We start from the raw sequence: 22,599 nt of genomic DNA on the forward strand, positions 1-22,599 counted from the left end.
GGCAGTGTGTTCAACATACAGTTGCAGTTTTCTGGGTATTATGTATCTTGTTTTTACATGATGTTATATACTGTTCTCATTATTTATTGATGTTAAAATTAAATAAAATGTACTATTTTTACTACCTCGTCTGCCTATTAAAGATCCACAAGGGGTTTACCGTGCCTTGAGCACTAGGTTTTTGTTTCTATTGTTCAACATTGGATTGGACAGACCAGGTCTTTTCGCTATACACCTACCAATTCCTCTTTTTTCGTAATCCTCCCCACCTTCATCAATGAGCCTTCCCTCCCCACCTTCATTAATGAGCCTTCCCTCTCCACCTCTATCAATGAGCATGCTTTACCCTCCTCCATCAATAAGCCTTCCCTCCCGAGTCCCCACCTCCATCAATGAGCCTTCCCTCTCCACCTCTATCAATGAGCATGCTTTACCCTCCTCCATCAATAAGCCTTCCCTCCCCACCTCCATTAATGAGCCTTCCCTCCCCACCTTCATCAATGAGCCTTCCCTCCTCAACTCAATTATCAAGCCTTCCCTCTCCAACTCCATCAATGAGCCTTCCCCTCCCTAACTTCATTAATGAGCCTTCTCTACCAACCTCCATCAGTGAGCGTTCCCTACCTACCTCAATAAATGAGCCTTCTCTCCCCACCTCCATCAATGAGCCTTACCTCCCCACCTCCATCAATGAGCCTTACCTCCCTACCTCCATCAACGAGACTTCCTCTCCCCAACTCCATCAATGAGCCTTCCTCTCCCCAACTCCATTAATGTGCCTTCCCTCCCCCACCTCCATCAATGAGCCTCCCACCCAATTCCATCAATGAGCCTCCCACCCAATTCCATCAATGAGCCTTCCCTCCCCACCTCCATCAATGAGCCTTCCCTCTCCACCTCCATCAATGAGCATTATTTACCCTCCTCCATCAATGAGCCTTCCCTCCCCACCTCCATTAATGAGCCTTCCCTCCCCACCTTCATTAATGAGCCTTCCCTCCCCACCTCCATCAATGAGCCTTACCTCCCCACCTCCATCAATGAGCCTTCCCTCCCCAACTCCATCAATGAGCCTTCCTCTCCCCAACTCCATTTATGTGCCTTCCCTCCCCCACCTCCATCAATGAGCCTCCCACCCAACTCCATCAACGAGCCCCCCTCACCTTCATCAGTGAGCCTTCCCTACCCACCTCAATCATTGGGCCTTCCCTCCAACGCCATCAATGAGCCTTCCCTTCCCTCCTCCCTCAATGAGTCTTACCTCCCCATCTCCATCAATAAACTTTCCCTCCCCACCTCCATCAATGAGCCCTCCCTCCCCACCTTCATGAATAAGCCTTGGCTGCCCATGATCCTGTCACCGGTTCTCCTTCCTTGGACTAATTTTGGTCAGTCCTGACCACTGCTGACCGGGAACATCCCACAAGAGCTGCAGGTTTGGCGTTGCTATGACCTAGTCGCCTAGACATAACAATTTGGACCTTGTCAAAACCCCTTAAATCCTTACACTTGCTCATTTTTTTCAAAACATCAACATATAGGGACAACATGTTCACTCGCTGCCTTATATACCCCACCCACTTTCAGATGTCATTGTAATGGGATAATCAATGATATTCACTTTACCTGGTCAGAATGGTTATGTCAATAAACAGTATTTTTGGAAAAGGCAGATATACGTCATAAATTCCTTCTTACCCGGAATCGAACTTTCCCGTTTGTGCTGGTCTGTAGGAACAGGCGGTGAGGTCCATTCCAGTTTCCATACACAATATCCACCTTTCCATCCCGATTGAAGTCAGCTAATGCAACCCCACGGCCGTGCTGATAGGTGTCATCCACCCCTGAGAGGAAACAGAATTCAGACACAAAGGATGTCAGCACCGTGTTTTCCCTTAACACAAAATAGCAGGGCAAAGTTTTTTTTTTTTTTTTACAAATCCTGCAGTTTTAGTAAATTTATTTTGTGGTGTGTCAGAGTTGCTATAAGAAACATGATTATAGAAAAAAGAATAGTAAAAGAAAAAATATATAGAAAAAACATGAGATTAGACTAGTTAGAAGCAAACGACATTCAAAAGTATTCATATCATCAACCAGCCCCTTGAGTACGTCTTCTGGGACGAAACATGCTGGGGTGGAGCCTGTGCTGACATCATGATGCTTAATGTGAGTACCATCCTTTGTTGCTAAAAAAGATTTAGATTAGATTTACCGTATTTATCGGCGTATACCGCGCACTATTTTGCCCTGAAAATCAGGGCAAAATCGTGGGTGCGCGGTATACGCCGATACCCGCTTTCCCGTGCCAAATTTGAATACTGCGCCGGCATATACCGAGCGCAGTACACTCGTGTATCTTTGGGCAGTCTCGGCGCCTCTCGCGCTGACGTCCTGGACGTACAGAACGTCAGCGCGAGAGTAGCCGAGCCTGCCCGACAAAACACGAGTGTACTGCGCTCGGTATATGTCGGCGCAGTATTCAAACTCGGCGCGGGAAATGAGCGGGGAGGATGCGAGGACGCTGCAGGACGCCGGACCCGACGAAGAGGACACCCGAAGCCGCAGACGGACGCCGGACCCGACGAGGCCGCCGATGGACGTCGCGCAAGACACCAAAACTGTAAGTACAAAAAAACTTTTTTTCCACAGGAATTTGGGCAACTTTAGGGGTGCGCGCTATATGCGGGAGCGCGCTATACCCCGATAAATACGGTAGTTATTTCTATCAGTATAATAAAAACATTATTTTTTTAAGCTGATCTCCTAATTTCACCTACCCACCAACACACTCAAACGAAATAAAAATACCTTACATATTTTTTATGGTTGCTGCAGTCTGCTTTCACATGGCGCTCTGCAGCAGCTCTTCTGCTGATGACCATGACCATTGGTGTTCCAGTACTGTGTAGAAATACAACCAGTTGTAAAGCCTCCCCTCAACGTAACGTCATTGTGTCACTGGAGTCTTCTGGGCTCTGTGACCCTTCGGGTCTGGTATGGATTTTAAGGGGAACCCCAACCCAATTTTATTTAAAAAAATGGCATAGTGTCCCCCCAAAATCCATACAAGACCCTTATCTGAGCAAGCCAGGAAAGGGGGGGGGCGATCAAGTGCCTCTCTTGAACCAGACCAGGCCATATACCCTCAACATGGGGGGGTGGGTGCTTTGGGGCAGGCCCCCCCACCCCAAAAAGCACCTTGTCCCCATGTTGATGGTGACAAGAGCTTCTTCCCGACAACCCTGGGCTGTGGTTGTTGGCGTCTGCAGGTAGGGAGCTTAACAAAATCTGGAAGCCCCCTTTAACAAGGGGGCCCCCCAGATCCCGCCTCCCCATGTTAATGGGTATCAGGTACATTGTATCCCTACCCATTCACCAAAAAAGTTTAAAAAGTAAGAAACTGTTATTAAAAAATAAAAAAATCGTGTCCCTCTATGTAAATCCATCGTCAATCACGACGCCCACCAGACCTTAAAAATAGAAGGAAAAAAAAGCTCCGTCTCCTGGGAGGCCTGCCGCTGACTGCCCACTCTGCGCTTTGACAATACTTATATGGGCAAGGGGTGTGGCCACCGGTTACAACACCGATGGCACCGTGACATCAGAAGGGGCCTGGTTTTGTTTTTAGGAGGGGGGGACAGACCAGCCAGGCTGCATACTCAGAAAAGGGTCTGGTATGGATTTGTTTTTTTTTGCCGTCAGACTCCCCTTAAAATCAATACCAGACCATTGGGCCTAATTTGGACTGGGGGTGGAACCCTACACTGTTTTCTTTTAAACATTTTTTCTATTACCAGTCAACGCCTGCATTATTTTCTTTACATTCATCTATCAGCAGGGAAGCCCGCTGACAGATGATGAGTCATGGTTGTTAAGAACACGGTCGGCGGCTTCACTTCCTGGTTCCCTACTGCGCATGTGCGACTCGCGCTGCACAATCCCACTGGTCCCTGCTGTCTTCTGGGACCTGTGTGTCTCCCAGAAGACAGCGGGGGGGGGGGGGGGTATCGGAGAAGGTGCCGGAAGTGGCGTAGATATCCGCGGGTGGCTCGGATATCTATGCCCGGAAGTGGGAGCAAAATACCTGTATTAGACAGGTATCTGCTCCCCCCCTCCCCTCTGAAAGAGTCTGAATGTGAAACCGGAGGGAGGGGTGGGGAGGATTCCGAAAAGTGTAAGTTCCATTTTTGGGTGGAACTCCGCTTTAACAACCAACTATTTCTTCACAGAGAATTTGGATCGGTCAATCGTTTTTCGACTGATTCGAATTCTAATCGTTCGAAAAAGTTGGAATTCGTAAACTACCGTATTTTCCGGCGTATAAGACGACTTTTTGCATCTAAAATCATTCCCCAAAACTCGGGGGTTGTCTTATACGCCGGGTACCTGTCTGTCAGACGGTGGCCATCCATTATTCAAAAGCCGCGCCTCCTCCTGACTGTTCCGTGATAGGCGGAACACCAATTTTCCCAGCAGAGCCTCTGTTCAGTGTTTCGCCTATCTCGGATGCCTTCTCATCCTTGGCCTCGGACGAGAGGACATCCGTGATAGGCGGAACACTGAACAGAGGCTCTGCTGGGAAAATTAGTGTTCCGCCTATCACTGAACAGCCTGAGGAGGAGGCGCGGCTTTTGAATAATGGACGCCCGCAGCCTGAGAAACTCTGTAAACAGGAGAAGGTGGGAAGATCGTCGAGGCAGGCATACTGGCACAGTGAGGCAGGCATACTGGCACAGCGAGGCAGGCATACTGGCACAGTGAGGCAAGCATACAGGCACAGTGAGGCAGGCATACTGGCACAGTGAGGCAGGCATACTGGCACAGTGAGGCAGGCATACTGGCACAGTGAGGCAGGCATAATGGCACAGTGAGGCATGTATAATAGCACAGTGAGGGGTCGTCTTATACAGTGAGTATATCCCAAAACCAGCATTTTAGCTGGAAAATTAGGGGGTCGTCTTATACGCCGGCAAATACGGTAAATGAATTTTAATGGATTCCAACAAAATGTGTTACTATTCGTTACTATTTCATTCAGAGATTCGTATACATTCGAATCTCCGAATAACCCAAAATTTGCCTGAATTTGTATTCGGACCGAAACTAATTGCACATGTCCAATACTAGATTAAGACCCCTTTCACACTGAGGAGTTTTTCAGGTGGTACAGCGCTAAAAATAGCGCCTAAATACCGCCTGAAAAACTCCTGCCCAGCCTTCTCAATGTGAAAGCCCGAGGGCTACACACTGAGGCAATGCGCTGGCGGGAGAGAAAAAAAAATCTCCTGTCAGCAGCATCTTTGTAGCGGTGAGAGGAGCAGTATGTATACCACTCGTTCATCGCTCCTTCCCATTTAAAACAATGGGAAACCGCAGCAATATCGGCCGCTAATGGGGTTAATACCACACCGCTAGCGGCCGAATCCCACGGCAATTCCGACGGTGTAGCGCCGCTATACCGCCACCGCGCCTCCCGCCCCAGTGTGAAAGGGGCCTTATAGTTCTCAGCAGGGATGAGCTCGGGTGTGCTGGGAAATGAGCTCATGCCTATTTCCCGGGACTGAACATCTCAGACAACCCAATAAAAAGAAGGAACCCCAAGAAGTTACAAAATTTCCATAAATGAAATAGCGCTAAAGTGAGCGAATCAGCGATTAGTTATTAGTTCGTTGGAGAGGTGAAACGTCCCCAACAGTTTCCTGTCTGATATTAAATATAACAAAAATCCGAAGAGAACATTTATAAATTCTGCGCGGTCGATATAAATAAAAAGCAGACGTCTCCTGATGAACACAAGTCTGTGAGAAGTAAAATATTCCACCCACGTTGTTTCCAAATACGTTTTCGGAAGGATAATGTCGGTGAGAAGGTGTAACGCCGCGGAGACACTGCCGGTGAATCATGAGCGGAAAAGAAGGATAATGACCGTACACGGGGCTGCTGCTAGAAATCATGGGGCCCCGTACAGACAGACCCTCCCCCCTCCCCTCCCCCCTCCAAGACCCAAAGCAATATTTTCGAAAAAGTACACTAAAATCTTTGGTTAGCAGTAACGATCGCTCACTGGGGTTGATTTACTGGAGGAAAATAGACCTACTGTATTTTCCTCTGTATTGCCGCGTACACACGATCATAATTTCCGACAACATTTGTGCGACCGCGTGTACGCAAGACAAGTTTGAGCCAACATCCGTCGAAAAAAAATAATCCACGGTTTTGTTGTCGGAATGTCCGATCGTGTGTACGCGGCGTTAGTGTGCTTTCACACTCACAGCACCCGGGCGCCGGGGAAAAATTCCGCTAATCTTAGCAGCGTTTTACCGTCGTTTTTGTGGTGGTTTTTCGGACGCTAGCGGGGGCGCTTTTAGCTGCCTAAAAAGGGTTGAAAGCTCCCGCAAAGCGCCGCTATAGCAGCGCTTTGCCGGTGGTTTTCGGCGGCGTTGCCCATTGATTTCAATGGGCCGGTGGCGCTATAGTGGCGGTGTATTAACTGGTCCTAAATCGCTGCAAAGAGACCCCTTTCACACTGGAGGTGTGCTGGCTGTGCTCAATTAGCATGGGATGAAAGAAAAATCCTGGATTGCCACACACAAACAACAAAAATTCATATGGAAAAAACAGCCAAAATTCATGCAGTCAAACAAGAAGTGAACTAGGAAAAAAGAGCTGACATGTTTCGCATCATGTGATGCTTACTCGTAGTTAATTTGGAGCATGCGCACTGGGATACTTTCACGGACGGCGCAAATGCGCCGTTCGTATAAAGAGTCATTTACGTGGGGTCACATTAAATTTACATAACACACGCCCACATTTACCACATTTGAATTAGGCGGGCTTACGCCGGACTATTTACGCTACGCCGCCGCAACTTTGGTTTGAGAGTACCGCACTTGCCTGTCAAAGTTGCGGAGGCGTAATGTAAATAGGATACAATACGCCCACACAAAGATACACGGTTCTACGTGAATCCGGGCCATTGTGTTTTTTTTTTCAAAATGTGCGCTTTTTTTTTGTTTATACCGCAAAAAATGAAAACCGCAGAGGTGATCAAATACCACAAAAAAACTCTATTTGTGGGGAAAAAAGGACGCCAATTTTGTTTGGGTATAATGTCGCACGACCGCGCAATTGTCAGTTAAAGCGAAGCAGTGCCGTATCGCAAAAATGGCCCGGTCATTGGCAACCAAATCTTTCGGGGCTGAAGTGGTTACTTGCTTACCGGGCACTTAAACCCCGCTCCTGCCCAGACCAATTTCCAGCTTTCAGCGCTGATGCACTTTGAATGACAATTGCGCGGTCATGCTACACTGTACCCAAATTAAAATTTTATAATTTTTTTTCACACAAATAGAGCTTTCTTTTGGTGGTATTTAATCACCACTGGGGTTTTTATTTTTTGCTAAACAAACAAAAAAAGATGGAAAAAAAAATCATGTTTCATATTTTGTTATAAAATTTTGCAAACAGGTAATTTTTCTCCTTCATTGATATGCGCTGATGAGGCGGCACTGATGGGCACTGATAGGCTGCACTGGTGGGCACTGATAGGCTGCACAGATGGGCACTGATAGGCTGCAATGGCCCTGATGTGCATATAAAAGAAAAAAAAAAAAAAAGAAAAGAAAAGAATGCACATTTAACCCCTTTTTAGGGTTTACACAGTATTGCAGCAGATCATGGTTTTTAATTTCTTTTGCGCCGGTGACACTTACAACAAAATGGCCCTGATGGGTGGCACGGAAGGGCACTGATAGGTGTTACTGATGGGCACTGATAGGTGGCACTGGTAGGTGACACTGGTAGGTGACAATGATGGGCAGCACTGTTGATGAGGCATTGATAAGTGTCACTGTGAGCACTGATAGGTGGCACTGTGGGCACTGGTAGGTGGCGTTGGTGGCCACTGATAAGGTGGCACTGATGGCCACTGATAAGGTGGCACTGATGGCCACTGATAAGATGGCACTGATGGGCCCTGATGGGTGGCACTGATAGATGGCACTGATAGGTGGCACTGATGGGCACTGGTAGGTGACATCGATGGACTTTGGTAGGTGACAATGATGAGCAGCACGGTTGATGAGGCATTGATAGGTGGTACTGTGGGCACTGATAGGTGGCACTGTGGGCACTGGTAGGTGGCACTGTGGGCACTGGTAGGGGGCACTGTGGGCACTGGTAGGTGGCATTGGTGGCCACTGATAAGGTGGCACTGATGGCCACTGATAAGATGGCACTGATGGCCACTGATAAGATGGCACTGATGGGCCCTGATGGGTGGCACTGAAGGGCACTGATAGATGGCACTGATAGGTGGCACTGATGGGCACTGGTAGGTGACGTTGATGGACTTTGGTAGGTGACAATGATGAGCAGCACTGTCGATGAGGCATTGATAGGTGGTACTGTGAGCACTGGTAGGCGGCGCTGGTGAGCACTGGTAGGTGGCACTGACAGGTGGCACACAGGAGGTCAGATAAGCTGGCGGCAGCTCTCCCTGATCGTGACCCACATCCCTCTATCAGCCGCCGGTGGTCAGCTTTTTTTTTTTTCTCCAGTCCTCACGCTATTCCCAGCTCTGTTTGTTACATGATCAGCTGTCATTGGCTGACAGCTGATCACATGGTAAGGAGTCGGGATCGACCCCTTAATCCGATCTGTGATCCAGCGAGTCTCATAGACTCGCTGATCACAGAGCGAGCCGCACGCACCCTGCAGTGGGCGCGCAGGCTGCTCAAGCACGGGAGGACGTCTATTGAAGTGGGTCCGTGCCGTCATTCGGCTATAGTGCGGATGTGAAGTGGTTAAATGCGTTTTTCTGGATATTTTTATCGTTATTCTTTCTCTCACTGTTAAAACAAACCAACCATTAAAATTATAGACCGATCATTTATTTGTCAGTGGGCAAACGTAAAAAATCGTCAGGGGATCAAATACTTTTTCCCCCTCACTGTATCGCGGTCGGGAAGTGGTTACGATTCAGATTCTCCGTACAGAATGGAAGCCCAATGATAGAATCACAGGCCGAGCGCAAAAAAAGAAAAAGAGAAATGAATATGATCAACTTCCATGATGACAAGCGTTCTCTCACCTTGAGAGGAAGTCACCTGCCGCCATCCAGAATAATGGCGGCGCGCGTTCTCCCACATCCGTTGGTTTGATGGATGCCCCCTTTGACAAGTCTTGTTAAACCCTTGCCATCATTCTGACTTTCAATTACCCGGACGGAGCATCCGCCTCACTCCCTTCCCCATACATCCTCTCCGCACATAGATCTCGCTTTCTCCCCGGCCCGGCTTCACTCCCATTATTACCTTATCAAAATCGCCGTTTTTACCCCCGCTTACAGAAAACAAAATATTGTGCTGCCAAAAAAACACATTTTTCTTTTTAAAAAGAACATATTACTGAGGGAAATGGGATTTTAATGAAAAGCCGAATTACATTTATTTTTATTTTTTTCCTTTTTCTTCTGAAATATGACCACCATGGTTTTTAATCAGTCACTTCCCCGTTCTTCTCCCCAATGGCCTTCCTCATTGCAAAGACTGAGGGGCCTTGAGTTGAGAGGGACGTTTTATATTTTTCCAATCTGGGCCTAAGTAAAATGAATAAACGAGGTTCCCGAAATATATTCTGTGCAGGTTTCTGCGATAGAAGTCAGCAGCAGCTGTGCCTTCCCGAAAAAAGCGGTTGTTTGTATACTGTCACTGTCCGCCAAGGCCCATGTCAAGCTGATTAATGGCAGGAGGACCGGTGGGAAAAGTCCATGATAGAGCTATAATTGATTGGGAGGCATGTTCTAGATTAGAAAATGGAAAATTAACTGTACATGCCAACAATTTTTGTTGTTTTTATTTTATGAGACTATCGCATGCCTTTGTGCAGATCTCTGGTTTACCTTTGAAAAGTTTAGTAAAAAATAAAAGTTATTACAGGAGAACGCCAACTAAAATATATAGCTAGATTCAGATAGACTGGCATATCTTTGAGGCGGCGTAGCGTATCGCATATACGCTACGCCGCTGTAAGTCAGAGAGGCAAGTGCTGTATTCACAAAGCACTTGCCTCCTAAGTTACGGCGGCGTAGCGTAAATGGGCCGGCGTAAGCCCGCCTAATTCAAAATAGGCTGGTTGGGGGCGTGTTCGATGCAAAATACTATTGACCCCACATATTTTACGTTTCTAACGAACGGCACAAATGCGCCGTCCGTGGACGTATCCCAGTGCGCATGCTCCAAATGACGTCGGCAAATCGTCAATGCTTCGACGTGAACGTAAATTACGGCCAGCCCCATTCACGAACGAGTTACGCAAACGACGTCAAATTTTAAAAATTTGACGCGGTTCCGACGTCCATACTTAACATTGGCTGCGCCATCTTTTTGGTGGTTTATCTTTACGCCTGAAAACCCCTTACGTAAACGGCGTATCTTTACTGCGACGGCCGGGCGTACGTTCGTGAATAGGCGTATCTAGCTGACTTACACATTCCAGGCGTAAATCAGCGTACACGCCCCTAGCGGCCAGGGTAAATATGCAGATAAGATACGACGGCGTAGGAGACTTACGCCGGTTGTATCTTAGCAACATTTAAGCGTATCTCAGTTTGAGCATACGCTTAAAGTTGCGACGGCGCGGATTTGGACTTACGACGGCGTATCTACTGATACGCCCGTCGTAAGTCTTTATGAATCTACCCCATTGTTTTTAGAGGTAAATATGTCTTTATTATTTTTTTCAGTATATAAATACAACACATGTAATCATCAGGTGTTTACAGTATAGGATGGAACATATTAATATATACTATCTGAAATTCAGCACAATGGGAACTCAACGTGAGTCCAATGAGTTTGTCTCCTATGTCGGGTTGTTAATAGTGTGTGGTATTTTTATTGTTTTTAGGTCCTAAAAATGTAAAATGAAAAGCTTTTTAGGACAAAAAAAAATCCATTTATTATTGGGATTGTAGAAGGAGAGAAGAACTCCGCTGGGCAAATAGCTAATTTCACGGATGATATACGAAAAATGTGTCCATACAGTTTTGTATAGAGCAGGGGTTGTCAACCTCGTGGAGACCAGGGCCCGGGTTAATTCTTCCAAAACCTTCCATGTCCCAACTAAACAAAAAATAAAAAACTTACACAATAAAAGTATGGGAATGCAAAATATTGGGCTGGAGGAGACTCTGCAGACTTGATGGCCCTCTAGGGCATGACGTTTTTGGAGGGGGCTGGGGAATTGTGTGGCACTATAGGAGGTTGGAGACTCTGCAGTGGACTGGCAGGCACTACAGGGGGCTGGGAGGCATTGAGGAAGGCTGGTCACCACTGTGGGAGGTTGGTCGGGCACTATGGGGGCTGAGAGCTTTCAGTGGGCCTGGAAGCACCCTGGGAGGTTTATGGGTATTGAGGGCCTCTTGGGAGGTGCAAATTGGGAAACATAATACAAAAATAACATTTTAAATGGTAAACCAATGAATTAAAATAGTTAAACAATAAAATAATAAAACAGTAGGATATGAAGTCTTTAGAGAGGGCTAGGGGGACTGCGTGGGATTGGTGTCTCTGGAGGGGGCTGGAGGGTCTCTCAATGAGGCTGGGGACTTTGGAGCAGCACTGTGGGACACTTTTGGAGGTTGCTAGCACTCTAGGGGGCTAGAGGCTCTTCAATAGGCTGGGGGCCACTGTGGAAGACTGGCCAGCACTGTAAGAGGGTGATGGGGCACTGTGGGGGCTGAGGACTCTCACTGAGCCTGGGGGCACTATGGAAGGTTGTAGGTCACTATTGGAGGTGGGAAGCACTGTTGGAAGTTGAGGGGTACCATAGCTCACAATGTGAGGAAGGGGGCACAGTGGAAGCTGGGCAACACTTTGGGAGGTCAAGGGATCTGCAACCAGTAGAAGGAAAGCTGTGGCTGGGTGATTGAGAATGGCAGCACAGAACAGGGGCAACGAGTAACCCCAATGTCCTCAACATTCCTATCGAGCAAAAATGATTGGTACTCATAAATAAACATCATAATTGTTAGAGAAAATGGGATACATCCATGATGAGAACGAACTCTAAATAAAAGAGATATTTTTCACTATAGAAACCCAACCAGATGGAGACCTGTGTGTTTCTTTCTCTATTTTATTATAAAAATAGAAATGAGATTAAGATACTCTGCAACAGGTTAACTGCAGTGACATAAAAAGAAAATTAGCGGGAGTCCATTGTCACTGTTGATCCAACAAGACTTGTTTTTATTATTTAAACCAATTATTTTTGCATTAGGTATACAAGTTGCACCCTAATGAGCTTGTTGACATGTCTTAAAGCCGACAGTTAGAATTATTGAAGTCTGGAATTTACTAATCATAATAATGAGGAAAAAAATTAAAAATAAAAGTGCTGAATAAAAGATAAGACAACAAGTTAAAGTGGAGTCTTAGTGATAATAAAAGTAGGCAGAATATCAGATTATTTATTGCAGAATTTATGGCTGGAGCTGGGAACGTTTGCACGTCTGTAGGCTTCCCCCAATGCCTCCTGCCTGTACCTACTCATAATGACCAATTGATTGGCTGGGATGGATTCCCTGGCTGGTCCCCACTGTCCTCCATTCAACCCCAAAGCCTCTTGCCAGTACCTACTCTTAGTGACCAATAGATAAGCTGGGATGGACTACCCTAGCTGGTCACCATTGTCCTCCATCCCACCTCAATGCCTCCTTCCTGTACCTACTCATAATGCCCAATTGATTGGTTGGGATGGATTCCCCTGGCTGGGATGGACTACCCTAGCTGGTCACTATTGTCCTCCATCCCACCTCAATGCCTCCTTCCTGTACCTACTCATAGTGAGCAATCAATTTACTTTGATGGATTCCCCTGGCTGGCCACCATTGTCCTCCATCCCACTCCAAAGCCTCCTGCCTGTACCTACTCATAATGCCCAATTGATTGATTGGGATGGATTCCCCTGGCTGGGATGGACTACCCTAGCTGGTCACCATTGTCCTCCCACCATTGTCATCCATCCCACTCCAAAGCCTCCTGTGCCTACTCATAATGCCTAATTGGTCGGTCGGGATGGATTCCTCTGGCATTGTCCTCTATCCCATCTCAATGCCTCCTTCCAGTACCTACACATAGTGACCAATTGATTAACTTGGACGGATTTACCTGGCCAGTTCTCAAACCCCCCCACCCCCAAATGCCACCTACCATAATGTCTAATTGGTTGGTTGGGATGAATTCCTCTGGCTTGGATGGACTACCCTAGCTGGTCACCATTATCCTCTATCCCACCTCAATGCCGCCTTCCAGTACCTACACATAGTGACTGGGATGGATTTACCTGGCTGGTCTCCAACACCCCCCCTCCCCCAAATCCCTCCTACCAGTACCTACTCATAGTGAGCAATCAATTGACTTTGATGGATTTCCCTGGCTGGTCACCATTGTCCTCCATCCCACTTCAAAGCATCCTTCCTGTACCTACTCATAATGCCCAATTGGTTGGTTGGGATGGATTCCCCTGGCTGGAATGGACCACCCTGGCTGGTCGCTGAAGTTGAAGGATATGTTTTCCTCAACGTGTTTCCTAAACTAACACACTAACAGTCTACTTCTTCAGGGGAGGCAAAGGATCTCAAAATTAGAATAGCATAATACCATTATAATCAGTCTAAAAACACTGAGGAAAATAAAAAATAAAAGTACTGAATAGAAGACAAGACGACAAGTAAAAAGTGGAGTCTTATTAATAATTAAGGTAGGCAGAATATCAGATTATTTATTTCAGATCTTATGGCTGGATTTTGGAACATTTGCATGTCTGTAGGCTTCCCCCAATGCCTTCTGCCTGTACCTACTCATATTGATTGGCTGGGATGGATTCCCTGACTGGTCACCATTGTCCTCCATTCAACCCCAAAGCCTCCTGTTAATACCTAATTATAGTGACCAATCAATTAGCTGGGACGGACTACCACCTCAATGCCTCCTTCCAGTACCTACACAGAGTGACCAATTGATTTATTGAGATGGATTTACCTGGCTGGTCTCCAACCCCCCCTCCCCCTCCCCAAATATCCCTCCTACCAGTACCTACTCATAGTGAGCAATCAATTGACTTTGATGGATTCCCCTGGCTGGTCACCATTGTCCTCCATCCCACTTCAAAGCCAGGCCTGTGCCTACTCATAATACCCAATTGGTTGGTTTGGATGGATTCCCCTGGCTGGGATGGACTACCCTAGCTGGTCACCATTGTCCTCCATCCCACCTCAATGCCTCCTTCCAGTACCTACACATAGTGACCAATTGATCAACTGGGATAGATTTACCTGGCTGGTCTCCAACCCCCCCCCCCCCCCAATCCCTCCTACCAGTACCTACTCATAGTGAGCAATCAATTGACTTTGATGGATTCCCCTGGCTGGTCACCATTGTCCTCCATCCCACTTCAAAGCCAGGCCTGTGCCTACTCATAATACCCAATTGGTTGGTTGGAATGGATTCCCCTGGCTGGAATGAACTACCCTGGCCGGTCGCTGAAGATGAAGGATATGTTTTCCTAAACGTGTTTCCTAAACTAACAGTCTACTTTTCAGGGAGGGCAAAGGAGCTCAAAATTATCATATATACCATTATAATCAGTCTAAAAACACTGACAGCATCCCTAGGTGCTGTTGTCCAATAAACCCAAGTGAGAAAATCTTGGTGGGCATCAATGGTGGGCATCAATGGGCAGGTGTCCTAAACTGATCAGTGGAATCCATAAACATTTACCCATTCTCATTACTCTTCAAAGCTTTCCCCCAACTTGTTTGTTCCCTCAATAGTAGTTGCATCCTTTTAAAATGGTGTCCATAAATGGAGAACCCATGCTACTGAATCAAACAGGGTCCATCAAACACATCAATGTGCCATTGGCATTTATGAAGATAGGCATAATTTGTGGACATCATTTTTTTTTTTTTAAATAAAACTTTAATAAAATGGTAGATAGGCAAACTACACATTCTCCTGATTTCTAAGAGTAACACAATAAATCCTCTTCTTTGTATTATATTACTGATTAACTACTTGCCTACCGGCCACTTTCGCCCCCTTCCTGCCCAGGCCAATTTTCAGCTTTCAGCGCTGTCACACTTTGAATGACAATTGCGCGGTCATACTACCCTGTACCCATATGACATTTTTTATCATTATTTTTTACACAAATAGAATTTTATTTTGGTGGTGTTTAAACACCACTGGGGTTTTTTTTTTTTTTTTTGCTAAATAAATGAAAAAAGACTGGAAATTTTGAAACAAAAAAAGTTTTTCATAGTTTGTTAAAATGTTTGCAAACAGGTAATTTTTCTTGTTCACTGAAGAACACTAATGAGGCGGCACTAAAGAGGCGGCACTAATGAGGCTACTCTGATGAGGCAGCACTGATGAGGCTGCACTGATAGTTTGCACTGATGACAACTGATGGACACTAATGAGACTGGTGGGCATTGATGAGGAGGCACTGATAGGTGGCATTGATAGGTGGCACTGGTGGGCATCAATGAGGAGGCACTGATGAGGCTGCACTAATAGGTGGCACTAATTGGCACTGATAGGTGGCACTGAGGGGGAATTGATGGGTGGCACTGATAGGCAGCACTGATAGGTGACACAGATGAGGAGGCACTGATGGGCACTGATAGGCAGCACGCAATGTTGGGACTGCACTGATAATGGGGACACTGATGATCAGTGCCCTGATTATCAGTGTAGACGTCCTTTTCACGAAAGCCAGTTATCGTCTCTCCTCTCCTCATGCTGTCAGTGTGAAGAAAGGAATGCTAATAACTGGCTTGTGTTTACATCGTGATCAGCTGTGACGGATCACGTGGTAAAAGGAAAATGTAATTGTCCCTTTACGATGATCTGTGATTAGCCATGCCCTAAGGGCACAAAGATCACAGAGCGTAGCCGCCCGTGTGCTGGAGCGGGCACACTCATGGTAGGACATAATATGACGCCCTCCCAGAACTGGTGGGCCGCGCTGTAGCCGTTATTCGACTATAAATGTAAAAAAATTACCCTGTTGGTTAATTATAATGACCACTACTAACATGAACACGTTTTTATTCCTTTCGATGTGCCAGTCTTTGACTTTGTCAGCTCTGACCACACAAAAGGAAGTTGACCCTGGGGGGTCAGGAGGGCATAGTACAGGGTTCAGGAGGGCACAGTACAGGGGTCAGGAGGGCACAGTACAGGGGTCAGGAGGGCACAGTACAGAGGTCAGGAGAGCACAATACAGGGGTCAGGAGGGCACAATACAAGGGAGTCAGGAGGGCACAATACAAAGGGGTCAGGGGGGCACAGTACAGGGGGGTCAGGGGGGCACAGTACAATGGAGTCAGGAGGGCACAGTACAAGGGGGTCAGGAGGGCACAGTACAAGGGAGTCAGGAGGGCACAGTACAAGGGGGTCAGGGGGGGCACAGTACAAGGGGGTCGGGAGGGCACAGTACAAGGGGGTCAGGAGGGCACAGTACAGGGGGTCAGGAGGGCAAAGTACAGGGGAGCCAGGAGGGTACAGTATAAGGTGCAGTAATGTATAACACAAAGAACGTTTCTGTTTGATGTGATATAAATCCCACTTCTGACACCATGTTTGATGTGATATATGTAAAGAGACATGTTTACTGAATTACCCAGCAGGAACAGGAAACACCACACAGAAAGAAGTACAACAGAGATGCACCATAGAGTTGTATTTAAAGAAACATATCATCCATAACAGTTTCCTCAAGCAGAGCAGCACAGGGAAGGTGAAAGGTGTTACCAGTTCTGTCAATGGGCTAAACCTACAATTGCAAAGACTCCTCTACCTCCCCCCCCCCCAAAGTTTCTTCCCCCCCTGATTTGCAGGGGTTAAAGGTGGGGCATCTTACTACTGCCACTGGTAGTGTGGGGGCAGGGTGTGTATTGCTCCAATCACATAGGAATAGGAGAGGAGAGCTGGGTGGAGATTGGAGGTGTACTCACCCCGCCTGCACAGGCAGTGGCAGTATTAATATGCACTGCCTAGGGGTTCTCCCTTAACCCCTGCATAGCACCATAAGAGTGACAAATCTGCAGCCCCCCTCCAGTGGCGGTGCGTCCATAAGGGGCCACCCTCTCTCTCCTGCCACCAGGGCCGGCGCAACCACCAGGCGGACCAAGCGGCCGCTTGGGGCGGGCAGGTCCGCAGCCTGGGATGGGGCGGAAAGATGACCTTTTTTTTTTTTAATATTTTTTTTTTATTATTGTCCGGAGTTGCCTGCGGGTTTAAGCCGCTGCACCTCCACGGCGGTGACGGGAAGAACGGAGAGCCTGTAGTGCGGGCATAGTTGCCGCTTTTGTCCCCAGCCTCCTCCACTATCATGAGTAGAGGAGCGGACGGCGGGGGGCGGGACAATTCTGGACTGCCTGTCACGTTAATCAGGATATGATTGGCTGCTAGGAGGCGGTCCTAGCAGCCAATCACCAGTTCACAGAAAATTCAACCCGGCAGCTCCCGCGCCCCTGTGCCTTCGGTTCACGATTGTCCCGCCTCCTGCTCTCCGCTCTGTGAAAGGTAGGAGTGGAGAGGGAAGGGAGGAAAATATATGGAAATGTGATGGATGGGGTGTGTGGGGCAGTGCTGTGTGTGGGGGGGGGACAGTGCTGTGTGTGGGGGGGGTAGTGCTGTGTGGGGGGGGGTAGTGCTGTGTGGGGGGACAGTGCTGTGTGTGTGGGGGCAGTGCTGTGGGGGGACAGTGCTGTGTGTGTGGGGGGACAGTGCTGTGGGGGGGCCGTGCTGTGTGTGTGGGGGGGCAGTGCTGTGTGTGTGGGGGGGGGCAGTGCTGTGGGGGGACAGTGCTGTGGGGGGACAGTGCTGTGTGTGTGGGGGCAGTGCTGTGTGTGTGGGGGGGGCAGTGCTGTGTGTGTGGGGGGGGGGACAGTGCTGTGGGGGGGCAGTGCTGTGGGGGGGCAGTGCTGTGTGTGTGGGGGGGCAGTGCTGTGTGTGTGTGGGGGGACAGTGCTGTGTGTGTGGGGGGGCAGTGCTGTGTGTGTGGGGGGGCAGTGCTGTGTGTGTGTGTGTGGGGGCAGTGCTGTGTGTGGGGGGGGCAGTGCTGTGGGGGGACAGTGCTGTGTGTGTGTGTGTGGGGGGACAGTGCTGTGTGTGTGTGTGGGGGCAGTGCTGTGTGTGGGGGGGGGGGCAGTGCTGTGGGGGGACAGTGCTGTGTGTGTGTGTGGGGGCAGTGCTGTGTGTGGGGGGGGCAGTGCTGTGGGGGGACAGTGCTGTGTGTGTGTGTGGGGGGCAGTGCTGTGTGTGTGGGGGGCAGTGCTGTGTGTGGGGGGGGGTAGCGCTGTGTGTGTGGGGGGGGATGTGTGATGGGGAAATACTGTGTGATGGGGGGCAATAATGTGTGGGGGGATATGTGAAGGGGGGTGCATTACTGTGTGGGGGGATATGTGAAGGGGGGTGCATTACTGTGTGGGGGGATATGTGAAAGGGGGCATTACTGTGTGGGGGGGGATATGTGAAGGGGGGGCAATACTGTGTGGGGGGATATGTGAAGGGGGGGCAATACTGTGTGGGGGGATATGTGAAGGGGGGGCATTACTGTGTGGGGGGATATGTGAAGGGGGGGCATTACTGTGTGGGGGGATATGTGAAGGGGGGTAATACTGTGTGGGGGGATATGTGAAGGGGGGTGCATAATGCATTACTGTGTGGGGGGATATGTGAAGGGGGGCAATACTGTGTGGGGGGATATGTGAAGGGGGGGGCAATACTGTGTGGGGGGATATGTGAAGGGGGGTAATACTGTGTGGGGGGATATGTGAAGGGGGGGGCAATACTGTGTGGGGGGATATGTGAAGGGGGGTAATACTGTGTGGGGGGATATGTGAAGGGGGGTGCATTACTGTGTGGGGGGATATGTGAAAGGGGGCATTACTGTGTGGGGGGGGATATGTGAAGGGGGGGCAATACTGTGTGGGGGGATATGTGAAGGGGGGGCAATACTGTGTGGGGGGATATGTGAAGGGGGGGCATTACTGTGTGGGGGGATATGTGAAAGGGGGCATTACTGTGTGGGGGGGATATGTGAAGGGGGGCAATACTGTGTGGGGGGATATGTGAAGGGGGGGCAATACTGTGTGGGGGGATATGTGAAGGGGGGGCATTACTGTGTGGGGGGATATGTGAAGGGGGGGCATTACTGTGTGGGGGGATATGTGAAGGGGGGTAATACTGTGTGGAGGGATATGTGAAGGGGGGTGCATAATGCATTACTGTGTGGGGGGATATGTGAAGGGGGGCAATACTGTGTGGGGGGATATGTGAAGGGGGGGGCAATACTGTGTGGGGGGATATGTGAAGGGGGGTAATACTGTGTGGGGGGATATGTGAAGGGGGGTGCATAATGCATTACTGTGTGGGGGGATATGTGAAGGGGGGTAATACTGTGTGGGGGGATATGTGAAGGGGGGGCAATACTGTGTGGGGGGATATGTGAAGGGGGGGCAATACTGTGTGGGGGGATATGTGAAGGGGGGGCATTACTGTGTGGGGGGATATGTGAAGGGGGGGCATTACTGTGTGGGGGATATGTGAAGGGGGGGCATTACTGTGTGGGGGATATGTAAAGGGGGGGATATGTGATGGGGCAATACTGTATGGGGGGATATGTGAAGAGGGGTAATACTGTGTGGGGTGATATGTGAAGGGGTAATACTGTGTGGGGGATATGTGAAGGGGGACAGGGCTGTGGTGGGGAAGATGTGAAGGGGACAAGCAGCTGCGCACAAAATGAGGTGCTGCACAGAAAACGTGAAGGGATACCATTGACTCCTAAATGCACTGAAATGCAAGGTGCAATTTCCCGCACATGTAAATTGCATGGTACAAATGCATCATGCAGTTTCCATGCGGCTGCATTTTTAGAAAGATGCCAGGACCTTTTCCCAGCAGAAAACTCAGGCACAGCAGCCCATTCAAACGAATTGTGTGTCTTGCCTGGGCTGTGATGTAAAGAATCGGAGTAATTGCACAAAACTGCGATGTGGACCTCATATGGAAGAAAATGTTACTAATCGGACCTCCGTGAATTTTAATTCAATACCCCTGCTGTAGTGGCTTTGCAAGGAGGGGGGGTACGCGAGCCGAGTGACCCCCCTTCTCCCACGCCGCGGCTCTGTTTAGTCTCGGCTGTCTCCGCCGAGTAAAGCCGCCTCCCCCTCCTCCTCCTTTCTACACAGGGGGAGGGGACCGGTCACCTGACCAGTTTTTTGCATGTCCCGCGCTTATCTGACTAAGGTATTGATTATGGGTCACTCTGTACTGTGAGGGGGGGAGGGGGTGTCTGTACTGTGTAGGGGTCTTCACTATAGGGGTGTCTGTACTGTGGGGGTCTGCACTGTAGGGGTGGGGATCTGCACTATAGGGGTGTCTGTACTGTGGGGGTCTGCACTGTAGGGGTGTCTGTACTGTGGGGGTCTGCACTGTAGGGGTGTCTGTACTGTGGGGGTCTGCACTGTAGGGGTGTCTGTACTGTGGGGGTCTGCACTGTAGGGGTGTCTGTACTGTGGGAGTCTGCACTATAGGGGGGTCTGTACTGTTGGGGTCTGTACTGTAGGGTTGTCTGTACTGTGGGGGTCTGCACTATAGGGGTGGGGGTCTGCACTGTAGGGGTGTCTGTACTGTGTCGGGTGGGGGTCTGCACTGTAAGGGTGTCTGTACTGTGGGGGTCTGCACTATAGGGGTGTCTGTACTGTGGGGGGTGGGGTCTGCACTGTTGGGGGGTGTCTGTGTAATGGGGTCCAGAGGTGCAGGGTGCTATGTAATGTAAAGGGGTCCAGTATGTTTTACATTTAGTAGTATGGTGTATATTATACTAAGAATTTCTGGTGTGGCGTGGTTACAAAAGCACAAATTAGTGTGTTTTTTTTATATTAAAAAATTATTGAAAGAAACATTTTTGCAAGGGAGGTGGGTGGCCGTTGGGGGGGGGGGGGCGCCAAAATGGAGCTTCGCTTGTGTAGGCAGAAATCCTTGCACCGGCCCTGCCTGCCACCTGTCTATCACCATAAATAGAGTAACGAGTTGCATCAATCTATCTATGGTGGCCGCTGACACCCCCTATTCAGGTGTCTGGCCCCTTTTTGGGTGCTGGGCACCTGAATTACCGCGGCGGGCGTGTTTTTTGGAAGCACCTGATTAGAGCCGAAGGATTTAATAGGCGCCCAAAAAGGTGAACAGCGTGCACCATGCTGGACTCTCGCTTTGCTAACACTGAACTGCCTCTCAGCCAATCAGGTGCTTGGTTCTGTTACCTGTCACCTGATTGGCTGAAACGTCAGGCGCTGTGATAGGACACCTGATAGAGAACGCGGAAGAAGACATCGAGGAGCGTGCAGGACACCGCCGCTGACCCGCTGCGAGACAGGTAAGTGCCGGGCGAAAGCACACTGGTAGCATTTGATGGGGCACAATAGCGGCAATTGATGGACACACTGGCAGTAATTTATGGGTACAGTAGCTGCGTTTGATGGCAAAGTGGCTGCTTTTGATGAGCACAGTAGTTGCATTTGATGGACACAGTGGCTACGTTTGATGGGCACAGTGGCTGCGTTTGATGGGCACAGTGGCTGCGTTTTATGGCACAGTGGCTGCCTTTTATGGCACAGTGGCTGCGTTTGATGGGCACAGTGGCTGCGTTTGATGGCACAGTGGCTGCGTTTGATGGCACAGTGGCTGCCTTTGATGGGCACAGTGGCTGCGTTTGATGGCACAGTGGCTGCGTTTGATGGGCACAGTGGCTGCGTTTGATGGCACAGTGGCTGCGTTTTATGGCACAGTGGCTGCGTTTGATGGGCACAGTGGCTGCGTTTGATTGGCACAGTGGCTGCGTTTTATGGGCACAGTGGCTGCGTTTTATGGGCACAGTGGCTGCGTTTGATGGCACAGTGTCTGCGTTAGATGACACAGTGGCTGCGTTAGATGACACAGTGGCTGCGTTTGATGGACACAGTGGCTGCGTTTGATGGGCACAGTGGCTGCGTTTGATGGGCACAGTGGCTGCGTTTGATGGGCACAGTGGCTGCTATTTATAGGCACAGTGGCTGCAATCGATTATTTTGTTTTCAGTTTGTTTGCGCCCCCCAAAAAAATTTGAGCACCAGCCGCCGCTGCCCCCCCCCCATGCACCCAGGGCCCCTGAGCAGTACCTAGGGGTACCTGTGCTTTAAGACATCCCTGTGCAGTTAACATGTGAGTTTTAGCGTGCTTTACCATCTCACACAAAAGTGGACCGACTTTTGCGCCGTTCTCTGGTTGGTATCAGCAATATTACTGATTTATGGAACTCATTATCTGGTCTTTTTGAATTCTGTTAATGCAGCAGAGTTAAGAAAATGAATCAGCGGCTCAAAAGCGCCCGGCACCCTACAAATCCAGGTTAACGTATATCGCCTTGACTTTAGCAATTAGGATCAATCATTACATGATATAGTAAAAACATATATCTGTCCTCCCCCCCCCCCCCCCTTCCCTCCGTTATTGCTGTGTCTTCATCCGCCCCGGC

General features: G+C 49.0%; 1 protein-coding gene across 3 annotated transcripts in view; it reads right to left on the minus strand.

Annotated features, from left to right (window-relative positions):
- The window catches only part of CRTAC1 (cartilage acidic protein 1), a 738,783-nt gene that overhangs the window by 131,077 nt on the left and 585,107 nt on the right, over nt 1-22,599 (minus strand). For all 3 annotated transcript variants that reach the window (XM_040361273.1, XM_040361276.1, XM_040361274.1), the window contains exon 7: nt 1,699-1,844. In XM_040361273.1, the coding sequence (XP_040217207.1) occupies nt 1,699-1,844 (146 nt within the window). The remainder of the gene's footprint in view (nt 1-1,698; nt 1,845-22,599) is intronic.

The sequence above is a fragment of the Rana temporaria genome, chromosome 8 (genome assembly GCF_905171775.1).
Source record: "Rana temporaria chromosome 8, aRanTem1.1, whole genome shotgun sequence".
Classification (NCBI taxonomy): Eukaryota; Metazoa; Chordata; class Amphibia; order Anura; family Ranidae; genus Rana; species Rana temporaria.